Genomic DNA, 18,426 nt, shown 5'->3' on the forward strand with positions numbered 1-18,426 from the left:
ATTATGTTTTTTTTTTTTACCATATTGACATTTTTTAAATTGTTTTAAAAATAAAGCGCAATAAATTTGATGATGATGATAAAAATTAGAAACAATAATGTCAAATATAATATAATATAATATAAAATTTATGTAATATAATATAATAATATAAAAATAAGATAAAATAACATTACTCAAGATGTATTCTTTGTGTAAAACATGCCAAGACTTATGCAATTTTGCTTCTCAAGTAAACTGGTTTTTAAGGATGTTTTAATATTTTTACTGGAAAACAGACATACACTTGTGGAATACATACACTTATGCATCATAGGAAAATAATCTTTAGAGGCGTGGCTCTGAACACATGATTTGTTTCTTCACTTAGTTACACATGAGCTACAGTTTGGAATCAGTGAGCAGCTAACCAGACTGCATGCCTTCATTCCACCACATCTCTTCATCTTTTTCCATTGCGCTCTTCAGGCAGGGTGCAGCATCCACAGAGAGCGTCTCTCCCATCCGAGCACGCTGAAGAGAGACAATAACAGCCTTTATGCTGCATGCTGGAAAAATGTGCTGTCCCTCACATTGTTGGGTCTGATCATGTGTGAGCATATGGGTGATTCTATAATTGGAGATACATTTAGCATTGCAGAAAGTTAAGGAAAAAACTTTTCACTAACAGATTTTTTTTTCAGTATCTTATTGAAAACATATTTAATTTTAATAATTCAGTGCTTGCCAAACATAAGTTACTTCCTTTTTTTTACTTTTAATAAAAAAACAGATGTCTTTATGGTATTGATTGTCAACTCTGTTACGGACAAATTAGCCAATGTGTAGAAATAACAATAAATCATAACAGGAAAAATCCTTCTTGTTTCATTAGACAAACAGTCCTTACATTCCATCACTTGAAACTGAGATAATATTTCACCTATGCATACCTTTTAAAACAAAAAAAATACCTATGTCTTCACAGAACCGTCCACTTGGAGCAAATATTTTTCATCTGAAAATGTATTATATACAATATCCCGTTAAAAAAAGAAATGTTGTTGAAATATTATAAGGGTGCAAAAATAAAACAATAATGTTTATTAGGATTTTAAACAACAAATTTATTGTTTTTGTGAAAATAGTTCATAAACAGAGTTGACCCTTTAAGTAACAGAATTGTAAAGTAACAGAATTGACAATTGTCTCCGATGGACTGTCAATTCTGTTACCGCATTGTCAGCATTGTTACTCTACCTTGGTAACAGAGTTTGACAGTAACAGAATTGACATAACAATGAGTAACACAGTATTCAAATAATTAAAAATATAACCATTTGAAAAAAGCAGAAAAAAATAATGACTTCGGACACCAAATGTACCTGCAATTATAGAATCACTCATGTGCAATTTGGAACAGAATCAAACTCCAGATAAAGACACTAGTAGGGAAATGTGACTCATTGCCTCTTAGATCGTGCAAATCGGCTTTGATGAGTTAAGAGGCATGTGGCAATAACAGAGTTTTGGACTGTGATCAAACCCAATCTCAATCTGTCGGATCTTCTGTCTGTCTGCCTCTCATAGTCAGTCTTTGTATGTTTCCCAGATGCCCTACATATACTGTACTTCCATTATTACCCTCTTGTGTTTGCTTCAACTTGTTAAACTTCCTCTCTTCACTGTAATTCGTCGTCTTTCTTTTCTCTTTTATGAAGCTCCATCCTTTTATTGACCAGCGCACTAACATCTGTTATCAGGGCTGTAGCCGACAGGCAGGAATGTGGAGTTTAGCTCAAAGCAGCAAGTACAGGCAGGTCCGTGCTGTTTTGAATAGGAACATGTATCCTCTAAATGAAGATGTAGAGGGAGAGAGGCAGAAAATAACCAAGTAAGACATCAGGGACTTTGATATAGCAGTATAAACTATATTTAATGCTTAGAAATGGAGGCGTTGTGCTTGTTGGACAACTGGAATAAGGTAAATGTGTATAATTTGTTTCCTATTTCACATTTTAAATAGCAAGCCAGTTGTTGCTTATCTCATTTTTTAATTTCTTGATGGATAAATGCTCTCTTTACTGGTTGTTACATTTTAAAAACCTCATCAGAATTTAATGTGCAGGCAATTTAGGTAAGTAAATGCAAGTGCAAGGGTAAGTTTGTTCAGGTGAAGTGGTTTCAAATATCAAAAGGTTAGATTTGTGTGAAATTTAATTCAGTGCCAAGCAATTTAAACTCTTCAGTCTTCTTCTCCAATCTCATACAGGTGCTATCATTGAATCTCACAAAGTAATTCAAGTAATTAGCCTACCTCAGATTATGCAGTTATAGGTTTGGGTTTCATTGAATTCATTTAACCACAAGCCTGTTTCTAGATTTGAGGCTGCAAAAGTTACAATACACTCCGCATCTATACCGGACGCGACAGTTGTCCCGTCGCGTCGCGTCGCAACAGATTGAAGTCGCCTTTCCACTATCTCCGACGAACGACAAGCGACAGAACGGAAGTCATTCATTTCAAATGGAGAGTAGTGCGGGAGCTGCGCGGAGTTCCGATCATATGCGTATGCACTCCGATTTGAGCTGTGGATGCGCTAAAATATTTGAACTTCTGCGGCTAGACAGTATGCAATCGCCCGACCGGATGTGATGTATTCTATTAAAAACTATGAGTGTAAGGTTAGAATTACCAATATTTTGTTCACTTTAACATTATTCTTTAAATACTATTTCTGTAAAATGCTGCTTTAAAATAATTATGTCAGAAATAATTATTCTATAATTATTAAATCATCATTTACGTTGATTAGCCCCATAAAACCTACTATGTTTTTTATTTGAGGGGTCATTTGTTTTGTGACGACACATTCATACATTAATTATATGAATATGGCGAGGTAACGGTTGCTGCATGACCAGTTTGAAAGTTCTGTGCGACTGCCATTAGGGGGAGAAATGCGACAGTCGTGTCCGAATGTCGTGTGCAGTGGAAAGGCGACCGTTGCGAATCATTTGAACTTTGTGTCAGTACGTCATAAATAGAACGAGACAGCGGTTTACTGTCGGAGATTTGTCGTTTCGCGTCGCGCCGCATCCATTGTAGACAGCAACTGATTTAGTAGGCTCGCGCCCTTGGTGTCAAAAATAAAAGCCCCTAAAGTGATTCCAAATAAAAGCCCCTTCGCAGTGATTCCATAGAAACAAATAAAAAATAAAACAAAATTGGTTCCCCAAAGAACATTTGAGTTCTTAAAAAAACAGTTTTTCTTAGTGAGAATAACATTTAATAATCTAAAAATAAAAAATACATAAAGTAAAGAACCTTTTGTGCAATGGAAAGGGTCTGTGGATGTTAAAAGATTCTTTATTTTATGAGAGATAACAGTTTAGTATAGGGACCAATTCTCACTATTAACTAGTTGCTTTATTATGCCTATTATTAACATATTGGCTATTAATTAGTACTTATAAAGCACATATTCTGCATGGCCAATTGGCAATATTCTACATCCCTAATCCTACCCAATACCTAAACTTAACAACTACCTTACTAACCATCAATAAGCAGCAAATAGGAGTTTGAGGCAAAAGTTTTTGTTAATGGTTTGTGAATTGGACCTTAAAATAAAGTGTGACCGTGTGCATGACACAATTCTGTATGTGACTAGCTAACAGGTAAATGTACAGTGACTGTATACATTGTGCTGTGGTTGAACTCAGACAGCACATTGAGCAAGAGCACAGGAATGTCAGGGCAGGAAGGTCTGTCTGTGTGTGTCAGAGGAAAAGGCAGCTCATGGCCGGTGAGAGTCATGTAAGCTGGGCCGACAGGGTAAATCAGCGTTATCTGTTTGCAAATGCCATTTGTGTGAGTGCAGACTCTATTCATCGGGGCAGTGAGTCAGCTAAGGATGCAGACGGGGAATGCCGGAGGCTGCATTTCTCCCACTCGCACTATTGTCTGTACTGTAGACACTTGACCGGCTTAGTTGTCGTCTACAGTAGAAAAGACAGTTAAAGAGAATATATAAACTTATGTAAGTATGTACAATATCCCTAAAAATGGATAGTTTAGCCACAAAATGAAAAACTGTCGTCATTTACTCACCTCAAGTTGGTCCAAACCTGTATGAACATATTTCATTTAGCACAAATAAAGTTATATTGCAGAATGTTTGAGCTGTTGTATAAATAAGAATTTACTAACAAAGCTGAGTAAAAGATATTGGTGGATATTATAAGCTTAATTCATTTTATAAGATTTATAAGGTTGTTTCAACACTGTTTTTGTCTCTGGCAGGATTCTCATGTCCCTGAGCGAGTAAGTGAAAACACGCTGGTCATGGATAGTTTGAACCAAAATCTTACCAGTGGACATCAGTCTCATCAAGTGTTCCAGGTGAGATCAAACTTGAATTACCACATGTGACAACATTTTATGTATATAGCGTTGTTTGTTGGGTTGTTTATCAGGAAAATAATACATAACACTTTTATTAAGCAAGGGAGCATTACATTGATCAGAATCAGAATGAGCTTTTAGTCGCCAAGTGTGCGAAAACACAAAGGGAATTTGTTGTGGTTTTTCAGGAACTCTTGGTACATACACATACACATACATATTTGACATGGGAATATGTAAGTAATACTACTACTACTACTACTACTACCACTACTAATAATGTGGTATACATCTGGAACTGAACACTTATGTACAGATTTGTGCATTATGTACTGTATATACAACTGTAAAAATAAAATACGTGTAGGCATTTACATATTTCAAAAGAGACAATAAAGCATTTATAATGTTAAAATCTTTGATAACAATATACACTACTGTTCAGAAGTTTGGGGTCAGTATTTTTTTTTCCAAGTTTTAAATTGATAAAAAAGTGATGTGATATATTGTTAGAAAATATGTATATTTTGAATAAATGCTGTTCTTTGTAACATTTTATTCACCAAAGAATCCTGAAGAAAAGTATCACAGGTTCATTCATATATATATATATGTATATATATGACTATATACTGATAACAAATCAGTGATAATAAACACTGATAATAAGACAGCATATTAAAATGATTTCTGAAGGATCATGTGACACCGAAGACTGGAGCAATAGCTGATGAAAAGTCTTCTTTGCTTCAGAGAAATAAGTTATATTTTAAAGTATATATATAAAAAAAACATTATTTTAAATTGCAATATTATTTCACAATATGACATTGTTTTTTAATATCACAATATTTTTTAGGACTTCATCCTAATATATATATATATTCATCCTTATATATATATAATAAATATTTATTTATTCTCTTTTCTTTAACCTTTCCCTGTCTAGCTTGTACTTATTTGAACAATGCTTGAAACTTGGTATTATGAGCGTCTTCCTGTGTCTATTTGCCTCTTTAAGATGAATCGCTTGATGTATTCCCCAATTGCAAGTCGCTTTGGATAAAGCGTCTGCTAAATGAATAAATGTAAATGTAAATGTAAATTTTTTCTGTATTTTTGATCAAATAAATAAAGCCTTGAGCATGAGAGAGGCTTCTTTGAAAACATTAAAAACCTAACTGATCCCAAACTTTTGAAAGGCTATGTATATATATGTAGGTGTGTGTGTGTGTGTGAACGTGATTTCATCAAGTACAACATACAACAAGTACAACATGTCCCTACAACATCCTTGTTGATCCTGGAACAACATTCCTATCAACCAATCAGAATTGAGGGATAACTTTTCAGGAAATATCTGTTTTAGGTTTACGATCAGGGTTAGATGCTTCAACACCCTTGTTACATTTACATTTACATTTAGTCATTTTGCAGACACTTTTATCCGAAGCGACTTACAATTGTTAATCAACTATCATTTCCCACTGATTTTAGGAATGAATTATGCGTAGGGTTAGGTTTAGGGGTAGGGATTGGGTTAAGTCTATATTTTTGGACAGTTATGTTGATCCAGGAACATGTCTTACTTGGCAAAATCACGGCGACCGTGTGTGTGTGTGTGCATGATACAGTAAATAATATGATTAGTTTTTTTCTATTCATAATTTAAATTTAATTTAAATTTAATTTATTTAATAATTATTTGAATCATTTTATTTATTTAATAAGCAAAAAAATATGAGCAAAAAAGAGATAGAAGCTCATAGAGGTAGAAAGGTACTTTCTTTTTCCCCCCTAATTACTATTTTTTTACAATTTGCATGACAGTCAGAGGGTAAATCCAGTTCTGATAGCAACACCTTTGTTCAACACAGCTTCAGTGCGCGACGCGCTTTTGTCTGACAGTCAAGGTTGAGTGTTCATGATACGAGGTGACAGGCAAAGTGTGAAACACACCCTCTGGGGCATCATTACCATGATCACCTTCTGCTTCAACATGGCTTCCACATCTATGTGGATTTCTCACTGTAGTAGTAGATAATCTATGGCAGATGTGTTGATGATTTCTTTATAAAACAACAATGATCATCTCTCACTCACATCCCGTAAGCTCTGCTTTAACTGATACACTAATTGCCTCCTGCTAATCTTGTTTAAGCAGTCAGGTTTATCCTAAACCCAACCGTATACCACAGCCCTGAGGTGATAATATGTCTTTAGTGGATGTTTGGGAAGGTGGGTGAACAGCAATTAACTGGAAGGCAGCTGTACGGTTAAAAATAATATGCCTATATTGCAATAAGCTTGTGCAAAATGGAATCCTGTGCACATTTACATATCATCATGATTGTGCCTTGAACAGAATTTACTAGCCAAATAAGCTGATGGATTCAGCTAATTTCTAGTTGAAAAATGATGTCATTGCATGATAGCGGAATTACAGGGTACAGTTTTCCCCTCCCAGTCATTACCATTTCACATTGTTGCCATGACAACCTCCCCCATGCTGAGCCTTTAAGTTTCCACAGAGGTCTACTCTCAAGATGTGACTGAAGGCACTTCTCTCACTAGGGTTGAAGAGAATAGTAAGATGCGCACTCAACCGCCTGCCTAGAGCTCAGCTTGAATCACTACTTTGGAACTTCTTGTTATGAAATATTAAATCATCGTGGGCAATTTTAGCTGACGTATGAGTTGACTCACTATGTGTATGATGTATTTCAGCAGCACAATTGGCTTTTGCTTCTTAGATCAGACAGACATTTAAAGCAGTGGTTCTCAACTTTTTGGAGCTGAGAGGCCTAATAATATTCTGAGTTTTCTAGATGTTTGTGATTTGCTGGTTAATGATTAAAGGGATAGTTCACCCAAAAATGAAAACTGTCATTAATTACTCAACCTCATGTCGTTCCAAACCCGTAAGATATTTGTTCATCTTCAGAACACAAATTAAAGGGGTCATATGATCTGATTTCAATTTTTCCTTTCTCTTTGGAGTGTTACAAGCTCTTGGTGCATAAAGAAGATCTGTAAAGTTGCAAAGACTAAAGTCTCAAATCCAAAGAGATATTCTTTATAAAAGTTAAGAGTCAACCACGCCTACCTAAAACGGCTCGTTCTAACACGCCCCCACATACCTACGTCACGATCTGGGAAAATTTGCATAACGCCGCCCAAATGTTATTATTTTTAGCAACGTCATATGACCCCTTTAAGATATTTTTGATGAAATCCAAGAGCTTTCGGACCCTGCATAGACAGCAACGCAACTGACACGTTCAAGGCCCAGAAACATAGTAAGAACATAGTTAAAATAGTCCATGAGACATCAGTGGTTCAAACTTAATTTTATGAAGCTACAAGAATACTTTTTGTACACAAAGAAAACGAAAATAACGACTTCTCTTCCATGTCAGTCTTCAATGTACATTCATGACAGTGCCACAACACATAAAAAATATTCTTGTAGCTTCATAAAATTCAGGTCGAACCACTGATGTCACATGGACTATTTTAATGATGTCCTTACTACCATTCTGGGCCTTCAACGTGGTAGTTGCGTTGCTGTCTATGGAGGGTCAGAAAGCTCTCGGATTTCATGAAAAATATCTTAATTTGTGTTCTGAAGATGTACGAAGGTCTTACGAGTTTGGAATGAAATGAGGGTGAGTAATTATTGACAGAATTTTCATTTTTGGGTTAACTATCCCTTTAAGGATTGGGATTTTTTATTTTTTGTCATAATTTCAACCTAATAAAATATTTTAGAGTTTAGAATAGATTAACTAGAAAAATATATATTTATTATAAAAATGCCCATTAAGTTTTACCTATTTATTTATTCATTCATTCATTCATTCATTCAGATTATTTGGTTACACTTTATTTTGATGGTCCCTTTAACACATTCTGTTGACTATAAGTAACGTTGCACCTACACATATTTATTAGCTCTCAATAGAGTGTTGGTAGAGTATTAGTAGACTGGTAGGGTTAGGGTTAGAATAAGTTGACGTAAGTAGAATGTCTGTTTGGAGACCATCACAATAAAGAGTTAGCAGATATTAATTAGACAGTCTACTAATACTCTAATGAGAGTTAGTAGACATGTACTGTAGGTGCAGTTTTACTTATTGTCAATAGAATGTTCAAAAGCAAAGTTATTTTAAGTCATATTAGGCCCCCCTAGAAAGGTTGCTGAGGCCCCCTCGTTATATAAAAGTTAAAAACGTTTCTGTATCATTTACTCACCTTCATGTCATTCCAAACCTGTATGACTTTCTTTCTTCTGTGTATGATAAAAGCAGATGTTTTGAAGAGCGTTCATGCTGCTCTCTCCCATACAATAAAAATGGATGGGGAACAGAGAAAATACGTCCTCTGAGGCCATAGTAGCTTTGTGTCACTAAAATTTAAGTCAACATTCAATGAAAATAAAATCTTTAAAAGTCTTGCTTGACCACTGTGGTCACCATTCACATTCATTCTATGGAAAAGAGCAGCCTGGACATTCTTCTAAATAACTCCTTTTGGGTTCCATGCAATGGAGAAATGCTGTGTCCAAAAATGCCTATTTCCCTATATACTATGCAAAAAACAATACTCAAAAAGAGTAGTATATCTGAATATATAGTATTAGAAAAACATTAGGTCACTATATGACGCCAAAGTAAATATTGATGTAAAAAAAATGTGAGGATGGGAACATGATGACTTTTTTCACGCTTGAGTGAATACTATTCTTTTTTTAGAGCACTCCACTGGATTTGATTGAGACTGGGAAAGCCCTGAAGGTCCAAGCAGAGTGCCCGCATTTGGTCAGTCTAGGAAGTGGCCGTCTCAGTACAGCCATCACCCTCTTACCCCTGCCTGAAGGTAAGATTATTATTAGATGATTATATATTTAGATTATATTTAGACTTCAGTGGACTTTTTCAAAAGGTTTGTGGTGTTACATCTCCATCTTTACAAACTTTGGGGAAAAAAAGTGGAAAGTTCTGAAAATATGGTCCAATATTGCTATTGTATGGGAAGAAACACAAATCTTTATAATACCAATATACACAGATGGTCAAATTCACTGTGTCACCTCTGTGCTGGGATTGTAAAGCCAGCAACCCGACTGAGCCTTAAGCACTATGGGGTCTTTAAAAACACCCTCTCATAATTAGAGAAGCCCCTTCCTTCATTAACCACCCACCTTCATCTCCACCTACTTACTTTCTCTGACACTGACCAGCCATTCATACCAGTGTCTCTTTTATCAGTGTCTATCTGTCTGAATTCCTCGGAGACACATGGAATTATCATGAAGGTTTTGAGAAATTACCTTATGAAAAGGGCATGGGAGAAGAGGTTTTGAATGCTTATTTAGTTTGTATTAGTCACTGTGTACTGTATTAGTATTATAAACTGATATGCTAGCTTGTGTGATTCCTCTCAGGTCACAGGCTTTTATCCCGTGCCTGATAACAGATAAGGGTGGACGGGGGCAGATGGGGAAGCGGGGTGAGGAATGTGGTTCTTCTCACTGACAAAAAGCAGGCCAACATCGCTGAATTAGCTCAGTTTAATTTAAGATTATGCATCACACACTGAAAGATGATATCTTTTGATGTTACATCTGTTTGTAAAGTTTGTCCACTTGCAACGTCCAACAGTGTATTATTTTATTTTATTTTATTTTATTTTTAGCTGTAGTTTTTTGTTGTTGTTGTTGTTGTAATTTTGTCCATCATCAAATTATATAGTTTATGTTTAAGGTAAAGTGACTATTATACATTTTACAATTTTTTTTGGGGGGGGGGGAAATGGCTGACTTTGTTTTCTTACTATGGCTAATTTATATATCCAATATATGCACAATAAAATAATATTTTTTACAGCTTTATTTTTTGGTGCATAATTTGACAGAACCACAACTTGACTAGAAATTATGCATCAAAATTGACCTTTTGATCACACATCACATGTCTCGTATTAATATCAAGCTAATATCTTCACTAATAATTTTATCTGAAAAATGAAAATTGTAATTAAAAATAAACATTTATTAGGGGCAAGAATGTTGGGGTCAGTAACTTTAAAATACTTATGCAATGCACTAATCAGTATACTTTTGCAATAAATTGATCAAAAGTGACAGTAAAGGCATATTTATAATGTTAGAAAAAATGTCTATTTCAAATAAATGCTGTTCCGTTGAACTTTTTTATTCGCCAAAGAATCCTGGAAAAAAAAAGCATCATAAATGTCTTTACTGCAACTTTTAATCAATTTATTGCATCCTTGCTGAAAAAAGGAATACATTTCTTTCAAAAACTATAACATGGTAATACTACAGTAAAGTGAACTTTCATAACAGAGAGCTTGTGTCTGAGAAAAATCTGTTGCTTTTTTGAATAACAATAAAGGCTGCTGAAAATTACATTCAAATTAATTTAAATTATATTATATTTGAATTAGTATTAATGATTTTACTGCATTTTTGATCAAATAAATGCAGTCTTGTTGAACATAAGAGAATTCTTTCAAAAACATTAATAATCCTTTGAACAGTAATGAATGTAAAAGTTAAACAGACAAAACTGCCTGGGTTTTCATTGACTGCTAACTTCACCTGAGTACTTTTGCAACCAGAAACTTAGGACATGTTGTCTGAGAGCAAACAATCTTTGAAATCAACATCCTGTGGGGGTTGTTTGTTTTAGGCAAGACCACTCTGGGTCACGGAGCCATGGACATCAACATCCAGGGCCCAGGGATCGCAGCTCAGCACTGCTTCATTGAAAACAAGGCAGGACTCATCACGCTGCACCCCTGTGGAAACCAGTGTAGCATGGACGGACTACCGGTCACCAAACCTGTGCGCCTGTCTCAAGGTAAACAACCACATTGTACCTTTCGTTCATTCACAGAAGTCCAATCCTTCAGATCGTCATCCAAATCAAATACAGCCAGGAATTTCAGTCATTGTTTTCTGCAGCATCAGCCATATTCAAATTCAGACATGATTCTTAAGTGTAAAATCTCTTATGAAAGGGAATCAATGCACCCAAACTGAAGGAAAGCCCGCCCCTCCTCTGTGTCTTTTGTCTGAGGGAACAATTTGACTAAACAGGTTGGGGGGAGGGGTGTGTTTTGGGTCATCTTCATTGTGCCAGCTTCTAGTGTTTCACTATTGTTCGATACGTTGCTCTGAAATATTCAGTTTGCTGTTCAGATTAAGAGCCTCATTTAGCCCAACCCATGATTTTTTATTATCTCATAGCTTATGTGTAGAGTCATAAAAGAGCAGGAACCTGTGGAAAGAATGTTAAATGCAAAAAACTGAAACAGAACCCCCGTTGCAGAGATTGGAGGCTCTGACTCAGGGGGTGAGCAATTACGCCTCCTCCTTTCCCCAACCCTTATCTGAGAGGGAAATTAGTTGCACCAGTGACGGAGACAGCTGTTCAACTTTACCACCCATCACTACGAGAGCGTGCAGGGGTTCAATGACTTCAGACGTGCTGGGATACAATACAGCACCTCTGGGTTGCCATTCGCTGGACAGGATTATATTTCTGTGACTGGAGATATATGGTTTATAGTGGGAGCCTCCTCACTACGACTGCGTACGGTGGACGCTTATTTCAAGTTAACGATAAAGAAATCCGTTAAAGCATGGGGAATAACTGATGGATACTCTATGAACAAAGGAATTAGTACGACAAAGCAAGTCAGTCTCTGCATGCTACAGCTGTAGTATAAAACCATGTGCTTTCCCATTTAAAGGGACAGATAGGATGTTGCCTACAGATGGAATGGGAAGTTGATCGTTTGGAATTAAAAGTAAGTGTATGAGGACATAATACATTTGTTTTGGTGTGAATATTCAAAAATTATATTTTAAGTTTCTGGTTGCAAAAGTACTCCGGTGAAGTTAGCAGTCGATGAAAACCCAGGCAGTTTTGTCTGTTTAACTTTTACATTCATTACTGTTCAAAGGATTGTTAATGTTTTTGAAAGAATTCTCTTGTGTTCAACAAGACGGCATTTATTTGATCAAAAATACAGTAAAATCATTAATACTAATTCAAATGTAATGTAATTTAAATGAATTTCAATGTAATTTTCAGCAGCCTTTATTGTTATTCAAAAAAGATATTTTAAAGCAACAGATTTTTCTCAGACACAAGCTCTGTTATGAAAGTTCACTTTACTCTAGTATTACCATGTTATAGGTTTCGACAGAAATGTATACCCTTTTTCAGCAAGGATGCATTAAATTGATTAAAAGTTGCAGTAAAGACATTTATGATGTAATAAAAGATTTCTATTTAAAAAATATACTCCTCTTTTGAACTTTCTATTCATCAACGAATCTTGTAAAATCACGGTTTTATCAAAAATATTAAGCAGCACAACTATTTTCAACATTTTTTTTTTTTCAAAAAAATTAAATCAGCATATTAAAAATGATTTCTAAAGGATCATGTGACACTGAAGATGGGGAAAAACATCAGCTTTGCATCACAGGAATAATTAAAATTTCTAAATATATTCAAATAGAAAAGAGTTATTTTAAATTGTAATAATATTACTTTTTTACAGCAATTTTAATCAAATAAATGCAGCCTTAGTGAGCATGTGAGACTTCTTTAAAATAAATCCTAAAACAAACCAGTTACACATGAATGATAGGAGCAAGGCAAGTATAAATACACTAACATACATAAAATATCATCATAATATGTGTATATACAGGATGCATAACCCACAATAAACCGGTGCAGATCTTGCAGAGAGGTTTTCTCTTGCATGTTGGCAGGGGCATGAGTGTGTGTATAGTGTTACACTTCTATTCCTGGTCAATGCGACCCAAGAGTGCTGCTAATCCTGTTTCTATGCAGCCCTTCCTCATTCTCCACACGCTGTTTGCTCAGTCTGACTATCCACACATGCTTTTATTAGTCCTCAACGTATATTGGCAACCCTGCTGGAAGAGTTCAGGGAAAGATAAGGGGATTTTGTAGTACTTTAAGTATTCTGTCGTCACCATGTTCACTTAACCTCCATAGCTTGAGTCATGTTTGAACTTATTGTAAGACCATCTGCTCAAGAGAGGTTTGTCCATGTCTTGTCCATGGCATGCACATTTTGCATGCAGAATGATCCATTACAATGCATTTTCACAGCCTTCACGTGATATAAATCATTTGTATTTTCATCTTCGGCACACATAAGCTGCATCACTTATGGCTGTGAGCAACATGCTTTCTGGAATGTGTGGAATTGGGTAAAGGTTAGAATGAAATACTGGTTTGCTTAGGTTTTTGACCTTTCCAGGCGCAGTAAAACTGAGTACCGTGGCAACCGTTGTGCGTTCTTTTTGGCATCTCTGTCTTGACGTCTTCTGTCTACTGTTCACATCGCTGTGCTTTCTGTTGGAACGGTTTGAGACCCGTGACTCACCACATTCTATGTCCTGCCAGCTTTATTGAGATCTAAACTATAATGCAATAAGTTATGCAATGGGTTTGACACAGATCCAGCACTCTTATTTTTACTGAAAATGCATGAGGCAGATCTGTACTGCTCTGTTATCTGTGGTTTTGGAGAGTGAATAGAGTGAATAGTTCTGTCAAAAACGACCAAACTTTATATACAACCCTTTTCATCCCTGTGATATAACAAGTCAGGACGAAGAACTGGTTGCACACAGATATTTTACTTTATCTCTGAGTCACTGGTGTCCCTTTTAGAAGAAATTTGAACTCTATCTGCGATGCACCACTGGGTTGGTGCTACAGAAAGGTCATCTGTTTTTGTACTGGTTTCATGTGTTAGAAAATGAAGAGAACAGGCCTTTTAAAACATTTTAGAAAGCTGGTACTTTTTATTAAGCCTCATGTTCTTTATGGGGTCTAAAAGACCCTGAGTGTTTTTCTAGCTCATAAAACACTTAACATTGAACGGTAAAGATTGATGCTTTATAAAATATATAAACTGTATAAAATATAAAAAAACCAGAACATTATTTATATTTGGTTTCTCAGAGAACACAATTACGAACATGAAAAAATAAAATTAAACATATGTAATTTATTTTAGTAAAATTATGTAATAACAAAAACAATAATCATATAATAATAATCATATGTCATACATAAATAACATATTGTAAATAATGTTTATTAATGTATTTAAATAGTATATATTTATAATATTTAAATATATTATTTAAATACATTGTATGTAATATGATATACCCCACCTTTTTAGCGCATATAATGCATCTAGATACATTATATATAATAAATGCAATATTGAGAAAAAAAAATCAATGTAATATTATATTATATTATATTATATTATATTATATTATATATAATTTATTTATATTAAATTAAATAATAACAATAATATTATTGAATTATTTTATATATTGTTATAAAAACATATAAGTAATATATGGGAAATAATATATAATAATGTATTTAAATAATACACATATATAATATTTAAATGCATAATTTTAATAGCTACATTACGTTGTAATATTATATACCCCACCTGTTTATTTTATGTTATGTATTTAGTTAAATTATATACAGTATGATAAATACAATATTGGATTTTAATATTTAATATTATATTTTTATTAATTATTAATTATCTAATAACAATATTACTTAATTACATTGTATTATATATAGTTATAAATAATTATAATGATGTTATTTATAAATAATAAATTGTGCATATAGATAATATATTGTAAATAAAATGTAATAATGTATTTAAATACACTGTATGTAATATATGTACCAGACATTTTTTATATATATTTAGATTTTATTGTATTTAGATGCATTAAATAAAAGAAATACAAAATGAATAGTATAGTATAAATACAAACATTATTTTAACTTATAGGAAGCTAAATAAGATGATGGAATAAAACGCTTTAGTAAAGAAAGTGCAAAGCTTTATTATAATAAAAAAAATAACCTCCACTGCTATGTCATTTATTACTTCTCAGGTGATTGTGGCATGGATACACCTGCACTTTCTTTAATGAGTTTGGCTTCTCAGAGTGCAGTTATTGCTGTTGTAGAGGAACACTTCATCTGAGAGCGGTGGGGAATCAATCTCTCTGATTAATGTCGTGGAGATGGGCCGTGCATGGGGAACAGCCACTCTCCTGCTGTGCTTTCCAGATCCATGCGCCTCTCCCCACTCTTTGTTATTCAGCAGTGAGGCCTGTCTTCTTGCAAATGGCCTCATGAATTTGATTACAAAATAGCTCTTAGTCATGCTTTGCTGAAGATGACATCTATGACAAGGAGGTGCTATTTAGTGGTTCTGCTCTTCAGAGTTCTGGAAAATGTGTCTTATTTCAACAGAAATTTTAAAATTAGTCATCGGTATGCTTTAATACTGTGTTTTAGCAATATTTCTGTGGTAATACAAAGTGGCTGCAGATGCACAGCAGTGGTGTTGAAATAGGGATATTTACTAGGATCAATTAAGTTTTGTCAGTTCATGATTTTTAAAATTGCTTTTTTTTCCTGTTTTGGAGAAAAGTATTGAACTAAAAGTATCATTTAAAAAAATGTAAAAGTCAACAACATTTATACTTGAGTGAAGTATAAATGTAGGCTACTGTATTTAAGTACAGTAACAAAGTGTGTGTACTAAGTTAGTCTAAATGGGTTAAAAGGACTTGATTGAAAGCACCATGATAGCACATCCATACCTGTGGCGAAGGGTTCCTATATATAAGGGTTCCTATATATATGCCTCATGTATATAGGAACCCATAACTTCTCCTTACTTCCACCAAAAGTATCTGTGTTAAAATGATCCATAATGACTGGCAGAGAGAGAGAGGCCGTCTATAAACAGATATCAGGGGAAACACCATCCATGTTTATCTTTGGATTTTACCACTATTACATTTCCAAACTCAGTGCCCCCCTCAGAACAGAATCATCTGTGACTGTGGGTGGTTTGTGTGCTTGACGTCCATGAACACTCCTTTCAAGTAAAATATAGGTTTCTTTGAATATTGTAAATGGCCGGCAGTCAGTAGCTGCTGGCAGCATGTCTGAAATGCATGGCGGTAAGAGTGTAGATCGATAGATAGATGCCCTCCTCAGCAGGTGTAATTCTTGGCTCATGTATTTTCCCTTGTGTGCTGTAGTGTTGTCTGATGTGCTAGATTACACTCTATCGCTGCACTTCATAAATCTACTTCCAGACTCTTCACTTAGCATTGTGGGTAAATCCATCAACCTTTGTGGTGCTGTAGTGGCCAATCTGAGGAAATCTAATGGATTTTTACTGGCACCTAAAGTGCTAAAATGCTGGTTGGTCGTTTACTGCAAGCTATTTTTCTTCTTCATGAGACATTCAGTGTGTATCATATTAACTTCTGTAATATTACTGTACTTAGTTTGACACCATGAGAAATTCTTACTACTTGTTTCACTGTTGATAATAGTCTATCAATTATTTCCTGCATGCCAAGACTACTAAACACAGACCTTTTCACTTTCTGCCACACATAAACAAAGACATTACATTTGATATCCCACTGTTCTCTGTATAATAGGAACTACGTGTTTCTGTGAAATGATGCAATGAAAAAAGCTTACAATAATGTTCAGCCACTTCTGGTTTGAACCTTGCTCTTTGTAATGATATAAAGCAACTGATATACATGAAGTCAGCTGAAATATGCCTGACTGGTAATAATGGTTCAAATAGTTCCCTCTTAGCTCTTAAGGGTAAAGATGCTAAGGTCTTTTCCTGCTGTGTATTGATTGAATTGCAGTCTGAGCTGTGGTCTGGAGCTCATTTGAGTTCTGCACACTGTTGTTTTCGGCTGGTTTCCACATGATGGATCAGTGAATTTCAGCTAAGACAATGCAGGGCTTTCCTGTCCTGTGCTATATAACGATAGATAGATAGATAGATAGATAGATAGATTCATAGTTAGATTCATAGATAGATAGATAGATAGATAGATAGATAGATTCATAGATAGATTCATAGATAGATAGATAGATAGATAGATTCATAGATAGATTCATAGATAGATAGATAGATAGAAAGATTCATAGAGTCATAGATTCATATAGATTCATAGATAGAGAGAGAGAGAAATTGTGTAGATAGAAAGAAAGAAAGAAAGAAAGATAGAAAAATTCTTAGATTCATAGGTTCATAGATAGAGAAAGAGAGATAGAGAGAGTAGGTAGGTAGGTAGATAGATAGATAGATAGATAGATAGAAAGATTCATAGAGTCATAGATTCATATAGATTCATAGATAGAGAGAGAGAGAGAGAGTGTAGATAGAAAGAAAAAAAGAAAGAAAGAAAGAAAGAGAAAGAAAGAAAGATAGAAAAATTCATAGATTCATATAGATTCATAGGTTCATAGATAGAGAAAGAGAGATAGAGAGAGTAGGTAGGTAGGTAGATAGATAGATAGATAGATAGATAGAAAGATTCATAGAGTCATAGATTCATATAGATTCATAGAGAGAGAGAGAGTGTGTGTAGATAGATAGATAGAAAGAAAGAAAGAAAGAAAGAAAGAAAGAAAGAAAGAAAGAAAGAAAGAAAGAAAGAAAGAAAGAAAGAAAGAAAGAAAGAAAGAAAGAAAGAAAGAAAGAAAGAAAGAAAGAAAGAAAGAAAGAAAGAAAGAAAGAAAGAAAGAAAGAAAGAAAGAAAGAAAGAAAGAAAGAAAGAAAGAATATTCATATATTCATATAGATTCATAGATTCATATAGATTCATAGGTTCATAGATAGAGAAAGAGAGATAGAGAGAGTAGGTAGGTAGGTAGATAGATAGATAGATAGATAGATAGAAAGATTCATAGAGTCATAGATTCATATAGATTCATAGATAGAGAGAGAGAGAGTGTGTGTAGATAGATAGATAGATAGATAGATAGATAGAAAGATTCATAGAGTCATAGATTCATATAGATTCATAGATAGAGAGAGAGAGAGTGTGTGTAGATAGATAGATAGATAGA

At 34.4% G+C, this 18,426-nt stretch overlaps 1 protein-coding gene across 9 annotated transcripts in view; it reads left to right on the forward strand.

Annotated features, from left to right (window-relative positions):
- The window catches only part of LOC107713458 (pleckstrin homology-like domain family B member 1), an 86,950-nt gene that overhangs the window by 18,239 nt on the left and 50,285 nt on the right, over positions 1-18,426 (forward strand). For 8 of the 9 annotated variants that reach the window (XM_016518961.1, XM_016518962.1, XM_016518963.1 and 5 more), the window contains exons 2-4: positions 4,286-4,384; positions 9,142-9,265; positions 11,101-11,271. In XM_016518961.1, coding sequence (XP_016374447.1) covers positions 4,286-4,384; positions 9,142-9,265; positions 11,101-11,271 — 394 coding nt within the window. Of the gene's footprint in view, positions 1-1,912; positions 1,964-4,285; positions 4,385-9,141; positions 9,266-11,100; positions 11,272-18,426 lie in introns of those variants that run through there. The other variant, XM_016518965.1, reaches the window with a different exon arrangement.

Source organism: Sinocyclocheilus rhinocerous, unplaced genomic scaffold (assembly GCF_001515625.1).
Source record: "Sinocyclocheilus rhinocerous isolate Xijiao unplaced genomic scaffold, SAMN03320098_v1.1 scaffold689, whole genome shotgun sequence".
In the NCBI taxonomy this organism is placed as follows: Eukaryota; Metazoa; Chordata; class Actinopteri; order Cypriniformes; family Cyprinidae; genus Sinocyclocheilus; species Sinocyclocheilus rhinocerous.